This window comes from Pecten maximus, chromosome 1 (assembly GCF_902652985.1).
Source record: "Pecten maximus chromosome 1, xPecMax1.1, whole genome shotgun sequence".
Classification (NCBI taxonomy): domain Eukaryota; kingdom Metazoa; phylum Mollusca; class Bivalvia; order Pectinida; family Pectinidae; genus Pecten; species Pecten maximus.
In genome coordinates this window covers 20,880,766-20,903,816 of record NC_047015.1, presented here as the reverse complement: position 1 = coordinate 20,903,816, position 23,051 = coordinate 20,880,766, and the positions used below count along the sequence as shown (strand labels likewise).

Genomic DNA, 23,051 nt, shown 5'->3' with positions numbered 1-23,051 from the left:
CAAATCCATTCATAACTTCATGACAAGTAGCGTTTTAAAGAAATTATGTCTATTTCCCCTATTGGGCCCCGCCCCTTTGGGGTCTGATTCGTCATTAATGCAAAATCTGTTCCCCTTCCTCGAAGGACCTTCGCCCTTCCCCTAAGGAAGGTCCTTTCTGACCAAATTTGGTAAAAAAATCCATTCAGTATTTTAAGACAAGTAGGGATTTAAAGCAAATGTCGACAGACAATGGATGCCGCACCATGGCATAAGCTCACAGGCCCTTTGGGCCAGGTGAGCTTAAATCCTAATTATCTGAATATTTGTCACAAATTAAATTGTTTCCCCTTAAAAGCTTACCGTTTGCCTGTGAACATGAAGAAATCATATTCCACTGCCATCTTACAGCTAAGTGCTATCCTGAAAATTGATAACACAAATAAAAGTGATTATTTATAACACACAGCTTTATACATCGATACTGATCTGGCAAATAAAAGTAACATCAAATATAAAACTGCCCTTCACTAACAGACAATTACGCCTTACCCCTTTTGTGGCCGTTGATTTGGGTCTGAACCCTTCTGTGACCTCGTATTTGGGGATGGCTCCAGCATCCTTATATGAACCCACTTTCATTTATCACACATATAATATATCCCCTAAGCAGTGTTGTCAACAAAGTTTTAAGTCAATAGATACTAACATGTTAAAACAGTGTTAATGATACATTGACCTGACAAGTCTATAAAGTGCATATGGTTTAATTACTCCATGGTTATTTCAACATGTTTAGTCCATTATTCATCATGAGCTTATAACATGTTTGTTACATTGTATATGACCTTATAACATGTTTGTTACATTGTATATGACCTTATAACATGTCTGGTACATTGTACAGACCTTATAACATGTCTGGTACATTGTATATAACCTTATAACATGTCTGGTACATTGTATATAACCTTATAACATGTCTGGTACATTGTATATAACCTTATAACATATCTGGTACATTGTATATGACCTTATAACAGGTCTGGTACATTGTATATGACCTTATAACATGTCTGGTACATTGTATATGACCTTATAACAGGTCTGGTACATTGTATATGACCTTATAACATGTCTGGTACATTGTATATGACCTTATAACAGGTCTGGTACATTGTACAGACCTTATAACATGTCTGGTACATTGTATATAACCTTATAACATGTCTGGTACATTGTACAGACCTTATAACATGTTTGTTACATTGTATATGACCTTATAACATGTTTGGTACATTGTATATGACCTTATAACATGTCTGGTACATTATACAGACCTTATAACATGTCTGGTACATTGTATATGACCTTATAACATGTCTGGTACATTGTACAGACCTTATAACATGTCTGGTACATTGTACAGACCTTATAACAGGTCTGGTACATTGTATATGACCTTATAACAGGTCTGGTACATTGTATTTGACCTTATAACATGTCTGGTACATTGTACAGACCTTATAACATGTCTGGTACATTGTATATGACCTTATAACATGTCTGGTACATTGTATATGACCTTATAACATGTCTGGTACATTGTATATAACCTTATAACAGGTCTGGTACATTGTATATGACCTTATAACATGTCTGGTACATTGTATATAACCTTATAACATGTTTGGTACATTGTATATGACCTTATAACATGTCTGGTACATTGTATATAACCTTATAACATGTCTGGTACATTGTATATAACCTTATAACATGTCTGGTACATTGTATATGACCTTATAACATGTCTGGTACATTGTACAGACCTTATAACATGTCTGGTACATTGTATATGACCTTATAACATGTCTGGTACATTATACAGACCTTATAACATGTCTGGTACATTGTATATGACCTTATAACATGTTTGGTACATTGTATATGACCTTATAACATGTTTGTTACATTGTATATGACCTTATAACATGTCTGGTACATTGTATATAACCTTATAACATGTCTGGTACATTATATATAACCTTATAACATGTTTGTTACATTGTATATGACCTTATAACATGTCTGGTACATTGTATATGACCTTATAACATGTCTGGTACATTGTATTTGACCTTATAACAGGTCTGGTACATTGTATATGACCTTATAACATGTCTGGTACATTGTATATGACCTTATAACATGTCTGGTACATTGTATATAACCTTATAACATGTCTGGTACATTGTATATAACCTTATAACATGTCTGGTACATTGTATATGACCTTATAACATGTCTGGTACATTGTATATGACCTTATAACATGTCTGGTACATTGTATATAACCTTATAACATGTCTGGTACATTGTATATAACCTTATAACATGTTTGGTACATTGTATATAACCTTATAACATGTCTGGTACATTGTATATAACCTTATAACATGTTTGGTACATTGTATATAACCTTATAACATGTCTGGTACATTGTATATAACCTTATAACATGTTTGTTACATTGTATATGACATTACTGTGTTGGTGGGACTTTAAACAATATCTGATCTGGATTACTTACCTATTATGAGTGTTGGAGCAGTTAGTGTTGATAAGGTGGCCATCTGAAATTAAATAAAAAAAGACAGCTGTATAATTAGCATGTAGTTAATGAATCTCTCTTATGATCTGTATCAATGTAGTTATGTATCTCTCTTTTTAAAACATTTATGTACAGCGGTGATTGAATTACACAGGTAGAGTATAACATCATTACTGTGTAGGTAGAGTATAGTGGGGATAGGATTAGACAGGTAGAGTATAGCGGGGATAGGATTAGACAGGTAGAGTATAGCGGGGATAGGATTAGACAGGTAGAGTATAGCGGGGATAGGATTAGACAGGTAGAATATAGCGGGGATAGGATTAGACAGGTAGAGTATAGTGGGGATAGGATTAGACAGGTAGAGTATAGCGGGGATAGGATTAGACAGGTAGAGTATAGTGGGGATAGGATTAGACAGGTAGAATATAGCGGAGATAGGATTAGACAGGTAGAATATAGCGGAGATAGGATTAGACAGGTAGAGTATAGCGGGGATAGGATTAGACAGGTAGAGTATAGTGGGGATAGGATTAGACAGGTAGAGTATAGTGGGGATAGGATTAGACAGGTAGAGTATAGCGGGGATAGGATTAGACAGGTAGAGTATAGCGGGGATAGGATTAGACAGGTAGAGTATAACATCATTACTGTGTATGTACAGCAGTGATAGGATTAGACAGGTAGAGTATAACATCATTACTGTGTATGTACAGCAGTGATAGGATTAGACAGGTAGAGTATAGCGGGGATAGGATTAGACAGGTAGAGTATAGTGGGGATAGGATTAGACAGGTAGAGTATAACATCATTACTGTGTATGTACAGCAGTGATAGGATTAGACAGGTAGAGTATAGCGGGGATAGGATTAGACAGGTAGAGTATAGTGGGGATAGGATTAGACAGGTAGAGTATAGCGGGGATAGGATTAGACAGGTAGAGTATAGCGGGGATAGGATTAGACAGGTAAAGTATAACATCATTACTGTGTAGGTAGAGTATAGTGGGGATAGGATTAGACAGGTAAAGTATAGAGGGGGATAGGATTAGACAGGTAGAGTATAGTGGGGATAGGATTAGACAGGTAGAGTATAGTGGGGATAGGATTAGACAGGTAGAGTATAGTGGGGATAGGATTAGACAGGTAGAGTATAGTGGGGATAGGATTAGACAGGTAGAGTATAACCTCATCACCGTGTATGTACAGCAGGGATGGGATTAGACAGGTAGAGTATAACCTCATCACTGTGTATGTACAGCGGGGATGGGATTCGACATATAGAGTATTATATCATTCTTATGTAAGTTTAAGTACATAAACTATATGTATGCTGACATGTTCTGGTGTATGTGAACTTTACACTGATTTAGGGTGTCCCAGATTGTTGTGTAAACATACAAAAGTAGGACACTTTATCTGTGCATTCTTTCAGCAGTATTATCACTAAGGCAAATGGGCCTGGGAGGAAAATGGGTCTGCATCTCAATAACACAAAGCCTTGCTCTGTTTAAAATTTTATCTGATATATCAAATGACCATGACAGTTTCGCCATGACTTTTAAAAGTGTAATGATCAGGTTACAGCAAACATATTACAACATAATTTTCATAACATATCTAAGTAAATACTTTTATTTAGAGTGAACAGTGAGTTAAATCATTTCCAGAAATAATTAAAAATGATGTAATTTTGCAGTTTTTTTTTGTAAGTTGTTGCTTATATAATTATCTTTCCAAACTTGAATAAAAAAGATCATTGGCCAAGCTTGAAATAAGTTTTGTTCACCCTTTTTTTTCAGTGAGGGAAGGAAGCTTAAGTGTTCATGCAAGGAATTCATTTTCCAATAGCAAATTATCTCCCCTTAGTTTTTGTTTGCTAAATGTGTCGCGCGTGAAATGTGTTTTCCGGTCAAAAATGTCGCTCACGCACTTTCTCCCCCATGAGAATTTTAAAAAGTTGGCAAGTATGTATACAGATATAGAGGATATTTACTGGTACTCCCAGTGATACATCACCAGTGGGACAGAATATCAATATTTCTCTCCAGTATTATACACATAACTCATTTACTATACTGTCACTGTCAAAACCAAATGAGACTCACTGATAGCACATATACAGAGCCATCTTACAAATGTAAATAAACTACACAAAAAAATCCTGGTGGAGCTGATGGGCAGGACCACAGGCCTAAATGGTATTAGTAGTAACCCCTGAAGTCAGGTTTCCAGTGAACCAGTATACTAGTATTCTAATATAGGTCGCTGATATGTCTGTCATCGGGACACTTCTTTGTTTGCTGGGTGCAGGTGAACAGCCAGGGTCATTTCAGGGTGGAGGGCTCTTTTGTAGTAGTTGGTGACTACTTCACTGAACAACACATGGGAGGCCCGTCACATATCATTCATAGCAATTAGGGTATAGTGTCTTGCCCAAGGACACAACCAATGACAGCACAGACAGGTCCATTTTTAGTCTTCATGGGTTGGGAGCATTTGAACCACATACCTCAGATCTTATTTGAGGTTACGTAGCCAGTGCTCTAACCAACTAAGCTACCACGGCCCTGTCACCAGGGCAAGGCTTTGGAATCAAAATAATGAAATGCTTAAACATCATCAATACATTACCAGGGAAGTACTTTATTAGGGTACAAAATTTCTGCTTAACTGTAACTGGTATAAAACATATTCTACCATGTTTGCTATGTAACGCCGGTTTTGATTGGTTTAAAACCATGTATTATTTTCCAATAACCCACGGTCGTGAGTCACAGCTATCACAATTTTAAATATCTAATATTCACCTATTTCATAAAAGGTTACTATAGCCGAGTGGGCTAATGGGTTAGTCTTTCAATATATTTTTATCACGACGCGAGTTCGAATCCTACGGAGGCCCCCCCCCCCCCTTTTTTTTTTTCTTTTCTTTTTTTTCATCCTTTTTTTTTTTAATTTTCAAAATCAATGCCATATGATAGATGCTCTTGATCGTAGTACTGTATTGCCATTAATTTCATCAACAAATAATACAATACTCAAGAACTAAGGTTTTCCCGGGGTTTCTTTGCTGTTTTTCTATTAGAAAGAGGTCGATCTCAAAATGAACAGTACATGGTAGAATAGAAATAATCAACTTTGACTCGTGTATTGTTGCAGGATATACAACTTGGACTCAAGATATTTTGCAATTTTAATTAATAACTCAGGCCTGCGGCCTTCGTTATTAATTTAATTGCAAAATATCCTCGTCCTCGTTGTATATCCTGCAATAATACACGAATCATCGTTAATTATTTCTTAAATATATGAATGTAGTTGGGATAAATATGTAAGAACACTGTAATATAAGGAGTTGGGGAAAAAATAGGTCAATACATGTATATGAGAGGAAGCCAATAAGGATGTAGAGAACCAGTTCCCTGCTGTAGTTGTGCTTGAAATACTACCTACCAGGAACATCCAACTTGTCATCGCCATCTGTGAAGATGTATGTCTGCAACATAAAAAAAAAACACGGTTATCTGATAGCACTGGGTACATAAGGAGGTTATCTGATAGCACTGGGTACATAAGGAGGTTATTTGATAGTGTTGGGTACATAAGGAGGTTATCTGATAATCTTGGGTACATAAGGAGGTTATTTGATAATGTTGGGTACATAAGGAGGTTATCTGATAGTGTTGGGTACACAAGGAGGTTATCTGATAGTGTTGGGTACATAAGGAGGTTATCTGATAGTGTTGGGTACATAAGGAGGTTATATGATAATGTTGGGTACATAAGGAGGTTATCTGATAGTGTTGGGTACATAAGGAGGTTATCTGATAATGTTTGGTACATAAGGAGGTTATCTGATAGTGTTGGGTACATAAGGAGGTTATCTGATAGTGTTGGGTACATGAGGAGGTTATCTGATAATGTTGGGTACATAAGGAGGTTATCTGATAGTGTTGGGTACATAAGGAGGTTATCTGATAGTGTTGGGTACATATATACCACAAAAGCAGGCTATTCAATAGTCATGATATATATACATTGTACTACAAAAGCAGTATCTTTTCACCAATCAATGCTCTTGCACTTAGTGAATTACAGTTTAATAGATAGTAAGGTTGAGGCTGTCCTTTTTAATTGACATACAGATACAGACCTAGACTAGATTCACACTGTGTACAATTATCCTACAGCATCAGCAAATACTGGGGTTTGATACCTGATCTCAGGCTGTGAAACAGGCAGGCCATTCTTTTTCTAATGGTCTTTGGGATTTGAAATTAAGTTAAATATTTAAAAGTTTGTGCTTTAAAAGGTAGGACCTTCTGTATAAGCCTGCAGCATTAAGTAACAGTACATGTAGCTCCCTGTCACAGCCACATCAGTGCTTCTTCTAATGACACATTCTGCCTGATAATGTCTAGGGAACCACCTCTGCCTGAGGCTCAGCGAGGAGTACATGTGCACCTTTCCTCTGACCCCTATAATGAAGTACCAGTATACATTGGAGGCCTACATCTGACCCCTGAATGTCAATACCAGTATACAAAACTACATCTTGGAGTTTTACACCTCAAAATAACATGTACGCTATGTACTGGTAAAGTGTTCTATTGAAATTAACTGCTTGAATTGTATTGTGTATGATGACAATCTATCTTGGTTAGAGAAACACAATGTAACATAATGTGTTTCTCTACAGAGCAGTAATTATACCATAAATCTGAATTGGCGACGAGTGAATGTATGGAATAAAGTACCATTTGGGAATCTAGCTGATATATGAGTAAGGCTGGTAAAGTTAAGGAGAAGAAAATGCAACAGTCAAAGCAAAATGGAAACTAAATTGTCAAACCCAAGGGAGTCACTCTCCAAATAAAGTTATTAGCTTGTCATGGATGATTACAACTCAACTACCTTTACTTCTCCAAATCTACCACTTGTGTACATATATTTGTACTCCTGAGACTCAAATCTTACTCTGCCAGCAGACTTTCCAAACTATAGCAACATACAGTATGTAGAATAATTACAATATTGTCATAAACAATAATTATATATAACAATTGATAGCTTTCTTCGGATGACTTATTTTTCATTCAATGCATTACCATGCAGGTACAGTAAAACTCATTTATAACAATTTAATGGACCTGGAAATTTGATTTGTTGTACCACAGGGGCTTGGCACGATTTTCCAAATGATAGTCTATATCTATATGTATATAGTATACATATATATATGGACTATCATTTGGAAAATCATGCCAAGCCCCTGTGTGTTGTACTATAGTTTGTTCTATAGATAGGATGAATGGAAATAAAAACTGATACAAATTTCTTTATACCTGCATGCCTTTTCTGAACAATGACTACGGCAGCAATACAAAAGTTAACAAACATGTAAATAAACTTCCTTTTATTCACAGAAAATATTCTGTTTACAAACAATCAGTTTTCACTTTTTCTCGAAAATGGACTTTTGTTGAAAACATGTTTCAGTCATTTTATCTACAAATCATTGTGCTGAAAATGACATCAGAGACATCTGATTCAGCCTCGATAAAATGTCGAAGTAGTCCCAAATGTTCATGGACTATGGTTTCTGATAGTACAAGCTGTCGAGATTAAGGAGCCTTCTCCCTCTTCCTCACGATCTTTCGGAATCCTGTTTACTGGTATCTGTAATAGAACTTACAAAATCATCGTTTGATGTATCTTCTGTGACCTTGTCAACACTCTCAAAGCCAGTCATTGACATACTCACTACATCTGCCTTGTTTTTATTTTGCTTCTGATTTACTTCCATTGGGCGCTTTAAGGGTACATTGTCATCCTCCTCCTCCTCAGTTGTTTAGTGAATTAATTGAACAGAGCTTTGTCCAACATCTTGTGGCTTCCTCGTTTTCAGCTAGGTGAGGCTTACCACAAATATTGAGCAATAATATCATCCTTTTTTTATTGAGAATCGTACTTTATATACTAACAGGAATATCATAATTTCTCGCCAATGTCTTGTTCCGATTTTTGATTTTTTTCCATTCTTCTACATCAGACACCATTATACATTTTGTCTACAATGATAATGCTTTGTGCTTTCTCGATGATGAGCCATATATACCTTATTATTTAACTTCACTCATTTAAAGGGATGTACAATCTGACATTGATTAATACTCACTAAATTTATGACACATTTAAACATGTACCACGTATACTTGAGTGTATAACACATAAACAAATCCCTTTGGGGAGCCCCATCTTCACGTCACTCTATAACTTACGGTTGATTGGCGATTCTACTTATGTGAGTGTTCATTTACTAAGAAAGTGATCTGAAGGGAAACAAGAATTAGTTTGTTATGAAAAAAAATTTGTTGATTTTCATTTTATTTTATATTAATATTTGTCTATTTACTGAATTTTGCATTTTTTAACAGAAGGTTTTAAGGATCTGTGTTGTTGCAACAGACTTTCATCCTTTGATAGTATTCAAGGCTTCTGGGAATACTCAGGATTTCTCAAAATGGGTCAATTTAATCTCACACCTACTCGTTTTATAGTATTTTTATGCCCCGCCATACAAGGGTTGAGCATGTAGTGTTGTCCCCCGGCCCGTCTGTCCCATCCCAAAAGTCATCTTGTCCCATCCCATCCCAATTCAATGGCCTTTGCAACTTAATTCTTTGACAGATTTTGTTCAAACTTTATATAAGGTCAAGTATGACTGCACTTAAAACATTCTTGTGTTTCAGGGTTCTAAGGTCAAGGCCAAGGTCAAGGCCAAGCTTAGGTCACACTTGCTCCTCTAATTCAATTTAACCACAAGTTTAGCAACTAAATTCTTTCATAGATTTTGGTCAAACTTTATGTAAAGGTAAAAAGGCAGTAGGGACATAATTATGTCTTACAGACATTTTCTAGTTTAGGATAATTCACTTGATTTGGTGTTTCTAAACTTTCTCATATAACAAGAGGCCCAGAGGACCTGCATTACTCACCTGGATAGATCAGTAATTATGGCAAAATAAACTTATTTAAGTTATACCAGATATGTTTTGCTCCACTTATACAACATTAGATTTTCTTTAACCAGTAATGGTCCAGACCAAATTTCACCTAATAATTCAGTTGTTCAAGACTTAGTAGGGATTTGAAGGATTTACCTCAATTTCCCATATCAGGCTCCACCCTCTAGCCCCAGGGTAGCCACACCATCCATTTTTAGGTTTGATCTCCTTTGCCAAATAATGCTCTGAACCAAATTTCATCAACATCAATTCTGGCATTCAGGACTAGTAGGGTTTTAAAGGATTTACCTCAATTTCCCCTACTGGGCTCAGCCCCAGGGGAGCCACATCCTCTGTTTATGCAATGTTTGATCCCCTTTGCCCAATAATGCTGCAAACCAAATTTCATCAAAATCCATTCTAGCATTCAGGACTAGTAGGGATTTAAAGGATTAACCTCAATTTCCTCTACTATACCATCGATGATGCTTTTAATATCAGAATCTAAAAGCATATTTACACTTAAATATATAGAATTGTACGTATTTATTAATGTGTTTAAAGATAACAATATTGGGCCTCAAAACGCAAAGCTATCTTCCAATATGGCTGAATCACAATTGATCAGCAGTGTTCTTTAATTAGTACTTCTAGGAAAATCACCACAGAGCACGAGCTTTAAAAAGTTCCTCACGAAGATATGAGAATTCTTGTTGTTTTCATACTAATGAGATGTAATATATTGGTGTCTATATTAATATTGAGTGAGGTACATTAGTCAAACACCCCATAACATTAAATTTTGTAATGTGTAAAACTCTCACTTACTGACTACTGCACTTTCATGTGTTAATGTTGTTCATTGTTATCAAATACATGATACATAATATCATTTTCTAATTCATTAACAAAATTGAAATTAAAAAAGAAAAAGAGTTTATGTTAGAACTGTTACATTTGCATTCCATATTTTAAAAACAGTTTATGATTTTAAATCACAATTATCATCATTCACCACTTACATCCTGTTTTTATTTACACATGTTGGTGAAGGTTTACTGATAAATGGTCGCAGTACCACATACAACCTTCTGTTTAACATATATAATTCTAATTTGTTTAGTATCAAAAGGTCGTTAAAGCCATGACTTTTCATCTCTGATTGTCATCATTTTGTTCAATATAAAAAGGTCCTGAGGCACTTTTTTTGGCAATTTCACAGCTTTAAGTGAAAAGGGTGAGGCAAGCATAAAAGATATCTCGAACTGGTACTATAACAGATATAATATGCAAATTTAGTTAAAATTGTTTGGCTGAAAGTAATGTCATTCAGTTTTTTTATTGTATCTTAGAATAATCTTTTTTGGTGGAATGTCACTTACAACCTTTTAATTCTATGACGTTGATATGTCTTACAGACATTTTCTAGTTTTAATAGGATAATTCAATTGATTGGTGCTTCTAAACTCTCTCATAAAACAAGAGGCCAAGAGGGCCTACATTGCTCACCTGGATATTTCAGTAATTATGGCAAAATAAACTAATTCAAGTTATACCAGGTATTTCAAATATTTCCCTACTTTTGAACTGCATCTGCCAACATAATGGTTCAAACTACAGGTGGACCAAATCCTGTTATTCTTGAAAAAGAAGAAATGAGTTTATGTTAGAACTGTTATATTTGCATTCCATATTTTCAAAACAGTTTATGATTTCAGATCACAATTATCATCATGCATTCCTACAAACCACTTACAACCTGTTTTTATTCACACATGTTGGTGAAGGTTTACTGGTAAATGGTGGCAGTACCACATACGACCTTCTGTTTAACATATACTTCTCATTTTTTCAGTATCAAAAGGTCGTAAAAGCCATGACTTTTCATCTCCGATTGTCATCATTTTTGTTCAACATAAAAAGGTCCTGAGGCAGTTTTTTGGAAATTTCACAGCTTTAAATGAAAAGGGTGAGGCAAGAATAAATGATATCTCAAACTGGTACTATAACAGATACAATATGCAAATTTTGTTAAAATTGTTTGGCTGAAAGTAATGTGATTCAGTTTTTTTATTTTATCACAGAATAATTTTTTTTTTTGTGGAATGTCACTTATATTACAACCTTTTAATTCTAATTGACGTTGATATGTCTTACAGACATTTTCTAGTTTAGGATAATTCACTTGATTTGATGCTTCTAAACTTTCTCATAAAACAAGAGGCCAAGAGGGCCTGCATTGCTCACCTGGATATTTCAGTAATTATGGCAAAATGAACTGCATCTGCCAATTAACATAATGGTTCAAATTACAGGTGGACCAAATCCTGTTATTTTCGAAAAAGAAAAAGATTCCTAAAACAATTTTTTTTTTTTGCTATATTATCCTATTGGGCCCCCTTTGCCCCACCCCAACACTTGACAGGGTCACATCCTCCACTTATATATATATACAACATTAGATTTTCTTAACCCACTAATGCTCCAGACCAAATTTCACCAAAATACAGTCAGTTGGTGAAGACTTAAGCCCCAGGGTAGCCACACCCTCCATTTATACAATGTTTGATCTCCTTTACCAAATGATACTCCAAACCAAATTTAATCATAATCCATACAGGCATTCATGATCAGGACTAGCAAGTACTTGAAGGATTTACCTAAATTTTCCCTATTAGGCCCCGACTGGCTGGCTCAGGGCCCATAGGAGCTGCACCTTCCATTTATATACAAAGTTTTATCTCCTTTGCCAAATAATGCTCCAGACCAAATTTCATCAAAATCAATTCTAGCATTAAAGACTAGTAGGGTTTTAAAGGATTTACCTCAATTTCCCCTGTTGGGCCCCACCCCTCAGGCCCTAGGGGAGCCACACCTACCATTTATACAACATTTGATCTCCTTTGCTCAATAATGCTCCAGACCAAATCTCATCAAATTCCATTTTGGCATTGGACTTCTGGAGAATTAAATGATTTACCGTAATTTCCCTTATTTTGCTCAACTCTCCGGACCCAGGGGACCCACACCATCCATATATACAACGTTTGATCTCCATTGCCCCATAAAGATCCAGACATTTCATCAAAATCCATTCAGGCGTTCAGGACTAGTAGGGATTTAAATGAAATGCTGATGGACGCCGGACGGATGACGGACACTGCCCCATTGGTTCTACATAAGTTTAATATTTTCTGTACCTGTCTACAAAAGTTTAATATTTTCTTTCCTCCTTTTCTGTTATATTGACTGTTTGTTTTTCTGACTGAATCTGCGAATGAACAACGAGGGACCAAGAGGACCAGTAAAACAAATTTTGAATAGATCCATGAAATACTTCCTGAGAAACAGCATTATCAAGGTTCAACCATGAAAATTCAAGAATCTTCAAGGCCATGGTTGACCATTTTATTAACTGATCATGATCAGTCTCAAAAACAGGGACTAAGATCCTACATAATTATATAATTTGAGAAATGTCCTTCCATTTCTTCTCAAATAGTTATAACAAACTTCAACCACAAATTTCCAAGATGACTTCTAATAAGCCATCATCTTTTCTTTAGACTCAAAATTCAACATGCACAACTAGGAACTGAAGAGAACTATGATGGAATTTGGAAACCATTCCACAGCATAGTGATAAAACAGACTGATGTTATACGTATACACTATTTGTGGTTATAACAGATATTGGACCAGTAACTATCTCAGACTGATGTTATACACTATTTGTGGTTATAACAGATATTGGACCAGTAACTATCTCAGACTGTGATGTTATACACTATTTGTGGTTATAACAGATATTGGACCAGTATAACTATCTCAGACTGTGATGTTATACACTATTTGTGGTTATAACAGATATTGGACCAGTAACTATATCAGACTGATGTTATACACTATTTGTGGTTATAACAGATATTGGACCAGTAACTTATCTCAGACTGTGATGTTATACACTATTTGTGGTTATAACAGATATTGGACCAGTAACTATCTCAGACTGTGATGTTATACACTATTTGTGGTTATAACAGATATTGGACCAGTAACTATCTCAGACTGTGATGTTATACACTATTTGTGGTTATAACAGATATTGGACCAGTAACTATCTCAGACTGTGATGTTATACACTATTTGTGGTTATAACAGATATTGGACCAGTAACTATCTCAGACTGTGATGTTATACACTATTTGTGGTTATAACAGATATTGGACCAGTAACTATCTCAGACTGTGATGTTATACACTATTTGTGGTTATAACAGATATTGGACCAGTAACTATCTCAGACTGTGATGTTATACACTATTTGTGGTTATAACAGATATTGGACCAGTAACTATCTCAGACTGTGATGTTATACACTATTTGTGGTTATAACAGATATTGGACCAGTAACTATCTCAGACTGTGATGTTATACACTATTTGTGGTTATAACAGATATTGGACCAGTAACTATCTCAGACTGTGATGTTATACACTATTTGTGGTTATAACAGATATTGGACCAGTAACTATCTCAGACTGTGATGTTATACACTATTTGTGGTTATAACAGATATTGGACCAGTAACTATCTCAGACTGTGATGTTATACACTATTTGTGGTTATAACAGATATTGGACCAGTATAACTATCTCAGACTGTGATGTTATACACTATTTGTGGTTATAACAGATATTGGACCAGTAACTATCTCAGACTGATGTTATACACTATTTGTGGTTATATCGGACCAGTAACTATCTCAGACTGATGTTATACACTATTTGTGGTTATATTGGACCAGTAACTATCTCGGACTGTGATGTTATACACTATTTGTGGTTATAACAGATATTGGACCAGTAACTATCTCAGACTGATGTTATACACTATTTGTGGTTATAACAGATATTGGACCAGTATAACTATCTCAGACTGTGATGTTATACACTATTTGTGGTTATAACAGATATTGGACCAGTGACTATCTCAGACTGTGATGCTATACACTATTTGTGGTTATAACAGATATTGGACCAGTAACTATCTCAGACTGTGATGTTATACACTATTTGTGGTTATAACAGATATTGGACCAGTGACTATCTCGGACTGTGATGTTATACACTATTTGTGGTTATAACAGATATTGGACCAGTAACTATCTCAGACTGTGATGTTATACACTATTTGTGGTTATAACAGATATTGGACCAGTAACTATCTCAGACTGTGATGTTATACACTATTTGTGGTTATAACAGATATTGGACCAGTAACTATCTCAGACTGATGTTATACACTATTTGTGGTTATAACAGATATTGGACCAGTAACTATCTCAGACTGTGATGTTATACACTATTTGTGGTTATATTGGACCAGTAACTATCTCGGACTGTGATGTTATACACTATTTGTGGTTATATTGGACCAGTAACTATCTCAGACTGTGATGTTATACACTATTTGTAGTTATAACAGATATTGGACCAGTAACTATCTCAGACTGTGATGTTATACACTATTTGTGGTTATAACAGATATAGGACCAGTAACTATCTCAGACTGATGTTATACACTATTTGTGGTTATAACAGATATTGGACCAGTAACTATCTCAGACTGATGTTATACACTATTTGTGGTTATAACAGATATTGGACCAGTAACTATCTCAGACTGTGATGTTATACACTATTTGTGGTTATATTGGACCAGTAACTATCTCAGACTGATGTTATACACTATTTGTGGTTATAACAGATATTGGACCAGTAACTATCTCAGACTGATGTTATACACTATTTGTGGTTATATTGGACCAGTAACTATATATCTCAGACTGATGTTATACACTATTTGTTGTATATGTATACGTAGCTGCTCTTTGTGGATAGTACCTGTCTCAAGCGGTGGTTTTAAATTGAACCAGTTCCTATCTCTGTCATGCATGTGAAGTGTCTATAGGCCCAAACAAACCTGCCCTTGTTGTAAACTCCTTACTAGGGTCAAAAGATCATAAAACACACACTTCCCTTCCTGATAAGGAGGAAGATGACTTCATATCCCTGGATGCTGGAGATATTATCTAACCCAATGTGTACTCAGTTGATTCATGTAGGTCTTTATAGCAGGGATCATGTTTGCAAATTAAACAGGCCGCTGATTAATATCATAAAAATGTTAAACAGCCTAATAGACAAGATCATAAAATCTCGGTAATAAGATTGACTTCATTGTTTACTACTGGTTATATTTTGGCTATTTCTATGATAAGGGTATTGTGTATCACTACTAATACAGATTCTCTACCAATTGACTATTAAAAGGTAATATCAGAGATCAGTGTCTATTGTATGTATGAGATATGTTTTAGAGACACTTGAGATATTGTATTGTACTTGTGTTCAATTTATTATCAGGATATATATAGGTTATAAACATAGTTGATACAATAGAATGTCAGTTCCATGAATGCAATAGGGAACTTACAGAAAAATAGTTTGTTCTTTAGACTTGTTTTTGCAGTCACATAAAAGATGACAGGTACCTAGATTGATGTACCACATTGAGGTACATTTTTCCACTGTTGTGGACGCATTACGATTTCCTTTGATGGAATGCTATTTCTGATGTTATTTTGTTTTCACCATGTCTAAATGATCTGATTGATTCTGATTTTATCAGTATGATTAGCTATATAACTAAACCATCTGGATGTAATACTTTTACAATGGCATCAGGTTGATAACATAAAAGGGGTGTACTAGAACCACGTACAGGGGAAAGGTTCCCTGTGAAATCTGGGTGGAATTCTTTATTTTTCATTTTCATATTTGGGTAAAACACTGAACATTATATTGGCAGATCAGTGATCATGAGGTAAATAACTTTTTATGCTTTAGTTAGCACACCCGTCTTTCTTGATAAAAGATGGGCTGCATAAAGTCAAATGGCATCATTTCTAAGGGACTGCAGCTCTGATTTCGGTACATACATTCACTTGTATTATTACATCACCAAAAAAAGGACATTAATCTGGCCTCGGTTTACCTGTCACATGTGAGGAGACAGAATTCATTAATCGGTAACATCAAATGACACCTGACCTGTGAGGATTACAGGTAAACTACCCTTGGGCTGTATTTCAGGCCCACCAACTAACACTCTAGAAAAGTCACTAACTGTATATTAATATATATGTCAGGTTGGTTCATGAAATACAATATATCTTCAATATACAGTCAGACAAGGTCACAAATACCGGTATGCTGCCTTCACATTGCAGTTAAATGGCTAAACTATAGAAATACAAGAATTACACATATTCCTGTCCTGTTTTGTCAATATCAAGCATTTTACATGGGTACTCAAGGAAGAGACTAATGAAATTCATTGATTTTCTTGCTAAGTCCAGAAATTTGTAACGTAGAAATGCCGGAAAAAAAGTGTCAGCTATACATCCCAAGATACATGTAACCTATAGGGAACACAATTTGATTTGATGCAATACCAATGTGGGGGTTGGGGTGTGTGGTGTTTTGGGCAAGCCCATGTACGCTTCGAATTTGATGCAGTAAGTTGGATGCTTTAGATTTTATAGTTTGTCAGAAACAGAAACAGCCTACAATAAAAAAAAAATTGTACTATGCAAGAGCTGAACGCATAAACTTAACTTTGATCCCCCCCCCCCCCCAAAGTCCAGAGATTTTAGATTTTTACCCCAAAAATGCAGAAATCCATGAAAATTTTTTGCTGTATATGCAATAGGTCTTACTACATATGCTACATCTGTGATTGTGGTTTTGTTGGTCTAGCTTTGTCAGAAACAGAGCTATTTAAAACCTTAACATTTTTGACACTGCGACACTGATATGTAGGTAACACAATGCAGAGAACCTTGTAACAATATCCAGAACACTTTTAAATTTATTCTTCAATTGTACAATAATTATATAAAGACACACATGGCTTATAGGCAGATTTCTCTAGACTAAGCATGTCACTGACTTTATAATAACTATACCCATAATAAGTATTACATTTCTAATTTTATAACTGGAAATAGTACTTTTAATCATAGTGTCGGTATCTCCATTTAATTAAATCACAACATGCCAAGGCCTTTGTGAAGATTTCCCCCAAAAGCCATTGGTATTTTATCCGTTATGGTAAAGAATTTAGCTTTAAATTGATGGACCAATGGTACCAAGATGATGGTAGCATTTATTTTTAAAGTCCATGCTGGTATTAAATTAATTACTGCCTGTCATTATCAACAAACATCTGATCAAAATGGTGTGGGAAATGGAGTGTATAAAGCCCAAGTAGTTCACAGTGATTAAGTCTTAAGTTTGTATTATTGCTGAAATTCAAGACCTCATATCATAAATACCTGGTAAGGTTGTTTACAGTTGAACACTATTTCAGGAAGATATTAATAATTATTAATAGCAAGAGATCAAATTACACTGTACCAGCATTCAAATCTTTTGAAAGCAGGCAAAAAATACCAAAGTCTGATCACTCCCACTGCTCCGACATGCCAGTAAATGTATAATAACAACCCTTACAGCCATTGTTAAGAGGATTAGATTTGTGGGAAAGGGATGGAAATATCTGCTGTGATACCAGCATTCCATTGCATTGGAATATAAATGGGCTAGGAAAGTTATACGGGATACTACCTGGTGTGCATTTAGCCATTTACTGTTACAAGCATGTACATGTATTTTTTTATTTTCACCAAATCACTGAGAATTTTGACATTTAAAAACTATACACACACATATATATATACATGTACCTGTAGGTCAATTGATTGGTAGTTTTAAAAATATATATATTAAAAATATCAAATTGTAAATTGCAATGATGCGTAACATCTCCAACAGTATGAAATGTGCATATGATATGTAATTATGTATATATATATATACTGTAAATCAATCACTTATTAGGCATTCAAGTCTAACACATAGAATCTTAATATAAAGAGGCAAATATATTCTCCACAAAAGAAGTCTAGTCTGAGAATTTAAAGAATGATAGCTAAAAGGGACATTCTTGATACTAATTAACTAGACTGCTATCAATAGTATCAGATGTATGTATTGTTAATCATTATTTTGTAATACTCACTTTTTTCATTAATAATCAGGGATTTTTTGGGGGTTGAGAAACCAGGACTGTAATAATTGTATCCTTTGACCATGAGGTGAAAGTAACTACGTACATATATACCACCTCAAAATGTTCATATGAAATGAGATGACAAGAAGAGACTCTGAATTATCCACTAGCCTAATTGTAATAGAATTTGGATGGCTTAATTGGAATTTTTGCAGTTTTTCAATATCTAATTATGGTCATAGTCATTGTGATAGTCTTAATTGTTTCATGGTCAACAGAATCAGTTTATAATCATATAATTGCAATACATATACTGTAACATGCATATGTGACTTTTTCAGATTTCGTAACTTTTGTGAAAGGTAAGTAACTGCGGATTTCCACACATGAAATAATAGTTGATGATGCGTTTATGCAAAAATCTGATATTTTATTTTTGAGATTGTGATATTACATTTTTTTTTTAAATAACCTTACTTAACTGTACAGTAAAACTATTTATGTGACTGGTATCTTATGTCTATTTTTCAGAGCTTTTGAAATTAATTTGTATGTGAGTTTTAAATGATAAATATTTCATTATAAACAAAAACTGTTTGCCACTGCCGCATCTTGGGATTTCTGATCATGACCAACCCAAAAAATAACAACACTAATGGATAAAAGAATCTGAGGATCACTTCAGGCAAGTTTGGTCTGAATCTCATTGGTGGAACTTGAGGAGTTTGAAATGTGTTTTTCAAGATGGCGCCCATAGCAGCCTTCTTGGATTTCGTACCGATCAGAAAAATAACACACTTGGTCAGGACCATCTCAGGATTAGATAAGTTTTGGCTGATTGAATCCCACTGGTGGAACTCATAAAGATGTTCAAAATATAAGTATATTTATTGTCTCAAAAATAATAAATATGCAAGTCAATTATTATATCAATTCATTTGATAAGAAAACAAAAATTGAAAGCTGTACATGTGAATACACTATTTTTTAAATTTCTATTATAAAAAGTAGTTTTTACAGAAACATACGAAGATTCCCAAGTGTGTACAGATGTCAAAATCTACCTTAATCTTGATACGTATCCTTTCAAATAGAATCTTGATATACAGGTATATCAGCGAATCAGCTATACAGCGCACTGCTAATAATCAAATATCCTTCTATACTATGGGTGCAATTTGTTGGTGTAAATTACTATGATTAAATATTTTTCTATACTGTGGGTGCCATTTGTTGGTGTTAATTAGTTTTAAATATGATTAAATATTTTTTATACTGTGGGTGAAATTTGATGCATTTTTGTTAGAAACAGTGACACTGTGTATGCTGTCAGTGATATGTAGATGGAGGTGGAGAGTTTATGTGAGCCAGACTCAGGTGTCCCTGAGCTAACCCGAGGCTGCAGGAACGCAGTCATCCTTGATAACGGACTGTTGCTAATCATTTTGCCTCCGGATGATGTCATGACTTGTGTCAAAGAGGTGCATGACACCCTCTCTGACATTATTTTAATTTTGTTGTTTAATCTGGATTTGAATGTGAATCATTGTTTCATTCTACTGAGACAGACATTTAACATTATATTTCAGAGTTCCATTAACTGTAAGCATGGGTACATATTAATTGTCTTCGTTTTTCTAACTCATACCTGACAACACCTAGTATAATGGTCAAGTTCCAGGAAAAACAGATGCATTCATCTTCTAGTGATCAGGGTCGCAGGATGATGACTGGATATATGATTGATTTAATAATCACTTACATCAATAATAATGAATTGACCCAATGAATAAAAATAGATAGCAATTTTTCTTAATTAATCATCAGTAGATTGATAATTTCCTGTGTTCTAGTTAAATGAAATTAATTTCATTGCATATAATACTAATAGAATACAATTAAATTTACACAAAATTAATATGACAACTTATATGATTTATTCATCTTATAGGAAATTTGAATAATCTGTTATCTGAAACCAATGATCAATTATGAATTTGCAACCAATTTCCCATCTCTTCAATTTAAATAACTAAGGAAATGTCATCTGAAGAAAGATGAGATATATTCAAACTATATAGCTTGCCATAATAAATTCATTATCGTTTTATTTTTATTTTTAAAGAACAATTTCCTCAATATATGAATTTTGCTAGCTACCAAATATTAATAAATCCCTCCTCCAATTTATAGAGTTGAGAGTAAAAACTTGAAATGTCGGTATCAAATGTAGTCAATTTTCATTTATTAGGAAAGCTATAGTAATAAATTCTACTTATAGTGTGAATAAAACCTATTCTTATCAAGCCTGTACCCATGAGGACAGCCTGTTTGATTTCATTCTAACTATTTCAAACTGAAATTGTTCTGTTAAGTAGCAACTCAAAGACAACTGGTAATCGATAAACGAGGCTTCCAATTAAACAGACAATGTAGCTGATTCGTGCTGATTGAGATTTTGTTAGGATGTGTCGTGACGTGAGTTACTATTCCTGGTGAGCGTATATAGTCTGACAGTGTTCATTTTATAGATCTATGTCAGTTCAGTTCAAAGATGTTGACATGTCAAATAGCTGTGATCTAATCAGGTCTTGGGAATCAGAATATAGATATTGACTAAAACAAAGTGATTTAGTAGTCATTGTACAAACCTGAACACTCATTCAAAATGACAAGGCAGTGAAGGCTCCATTAATTTTACTATACAAGGTATCATCAGTATCAAAGATAGTTGAAAAAGATCTGCTTTTTTTTTTTTATCTGTCATCCTGAGGTTGATGTGCATCATTTACATCTATTAATCATATTAAGCACATGCAACCAGCCTCAAATCTGCTTGTTGCATCCTTAATAAAGAGATGTATACTGTGATCGTGAGGCTGTCATTGAAATTCTGCAAACTGACATCACCACCTTCTTGACCTGATATTTTATTCTCAGATGTGGGAAACACTTGAATGAGATGTTGCTGATTCTTTAGAATAAATCACCTGTCATAATAAATTAGAGGATAATGCATGGAAAATTTTAATAGCCAATGCATGAATTTCAGTCATCTCACTTAGGTTTTGCTGCAGTAGTTAGGTCTCCAAGCGGAACTGTGTAAATATGCATCAGGATTGAATGATGGGGCCTTTGACAGACTCTTTTACACTGCCATCACACTTGGTAATAGCATATAGACCCACTGACTAATATAATTGACGGGGCAGGCTATATTATAAAAACTAGGAAAGCATTAGCTTTTTCAAAGTATAAAGTAAACAAAAATTGGCTGAATGTCATCCCATGCACAATTAATCCAAAATCCCTTTTTCAAATAAATCAGGTAATTCAAAATCCCTTTTTCAAATTAATGCATAGTTGCAATAACAAAGCTCTGGATGACTGATGATGGTTTTTTTTCCTGTTTTATGGGTGTAGAACGGCCAGTAAAAAAAAACTACTAATAGATTATCTACCTACTGTATTAATTTGTGGATTGTACCCATCCATGGGACAATCTTAGGCAAGTCTGTTGACTATACATTATATGAAACGTTTAGGACTTGGGCCTAATTAATTAACATAAAAACCAGTAGGAAAATTCAATTAGGCATATCTCCATTTCAGCAAGGCACATTAATGTCGATAATTACCTAGCACCCAGATGAGAGTTACAGTGAAAAATTACATTAAACGTGAAGAGTATGTATCACATTCTAATTAATTTGATTATTAACTGACGTATATTAGCCATGGTAATTATACCTAGCAATGTTAACATCGGTATGGCTAGTTAGAATACCTACCTCCTCCCGGGCTTGGGGGATCCACGTATCCAGCAGCAGTTTCAGGCGACGATTATGATATTTTTTGGTCGCTTTGACGGCAATAAAAATGTCATCAATTTCTGTCGTTGAGTTTTTCGATTTCAACCTGGGGAGCACTTTATGAGTTTTCTCCTTTTCATCATCCTTAATAGTTTCTACCGACATAGCATTTCGTTGTTTCCGCGACAATTCAGTGTCCGAATGCTGATCAACAGGTCCCACGACGCCATGTTGTTTCTGTCCAAAACTTTGTCCCTGTGTCTTAAAACTTTTTTCGAAGTTATCATGAAAATATAATATAATCGAAAAGACTGAGATAAACAGACATATCGCGATTTTTACACATTTCCGAAGAGAAATCCTCATAACTTTTAAAGAGTGTCTTCCCAAACATTTGTTATCGAGAGCGCCTACATACCGACACACACTGTCTCCTGTGTTCTCTGTTTGTGAGTAAACGAAGCCAAAACTTTTCACACGGTGGTTTTCTAAAAATAACT

General features: G+C 34.8%; 1 protein-coding gene and 1 long non-coding RNA gene across 6 annotated transcripts in view; one reads left to right on the top strand and one right to left on the bottom strand.

Annotated features, from left to right (window-relative positions):
* The window catches only part of LOC117327462 (beta-1,3-N-acetylglucosaminyltransferase radical fringe-like), a 42,502-nt gene extending 19,494 nt beyond the window's left edge, over window positions 1–23,008 (bottom strand). Inside the window, exons 1-4 of the mRNA XM_033884467.1 lie at window positions 22,531–23,008; window positions 6,049–6,091; window positions 2,573–2,615; window positions 343–402 (exon numbers count right to left, since the gene is read on the bottom strand). Coding sequence (XP_033740358.1) covers window positions 343–402; window positions 2,573–2,615; window positions 6,049–6,091; window positions 22,531–22,917 — 533 coding nt within the window. The 5' untranslated portion in view covers window positions 22,918–23,008. The remainder of the gene's footprint in view (window positions 1–342; window positions 403–2,572; window positions 2,616–6,048; window positions 6,092–22,530) is intronic.
* On the top strand, window positions 2,759–3,980 carry LOC117327471. Of its 5 annotated transcripts, none has more exons than XR_004532648.1 (4): window positions 2,759–2,804; window positions 3,277–3,388; window positions 3,441–3,560; window positions 3,649–3,980. It is a non-coding gene; the product is annotated as an uncharacterized LOC117327471 (long non-coding RNA). The 5 variants fall into 5 exon arrangements; XR_004532647.1 differs by lacking the exon at window positions 2,759–2,804 and adding an exon at window positions 2,815–2,954; XR_004532649.1 differs by lacking the exon at window positions 2,759–2,804 and adding an exon at window positions 3,098–3,164.
* Window positions 23,009–23,051: the final 43 nt, after the last annotated feature.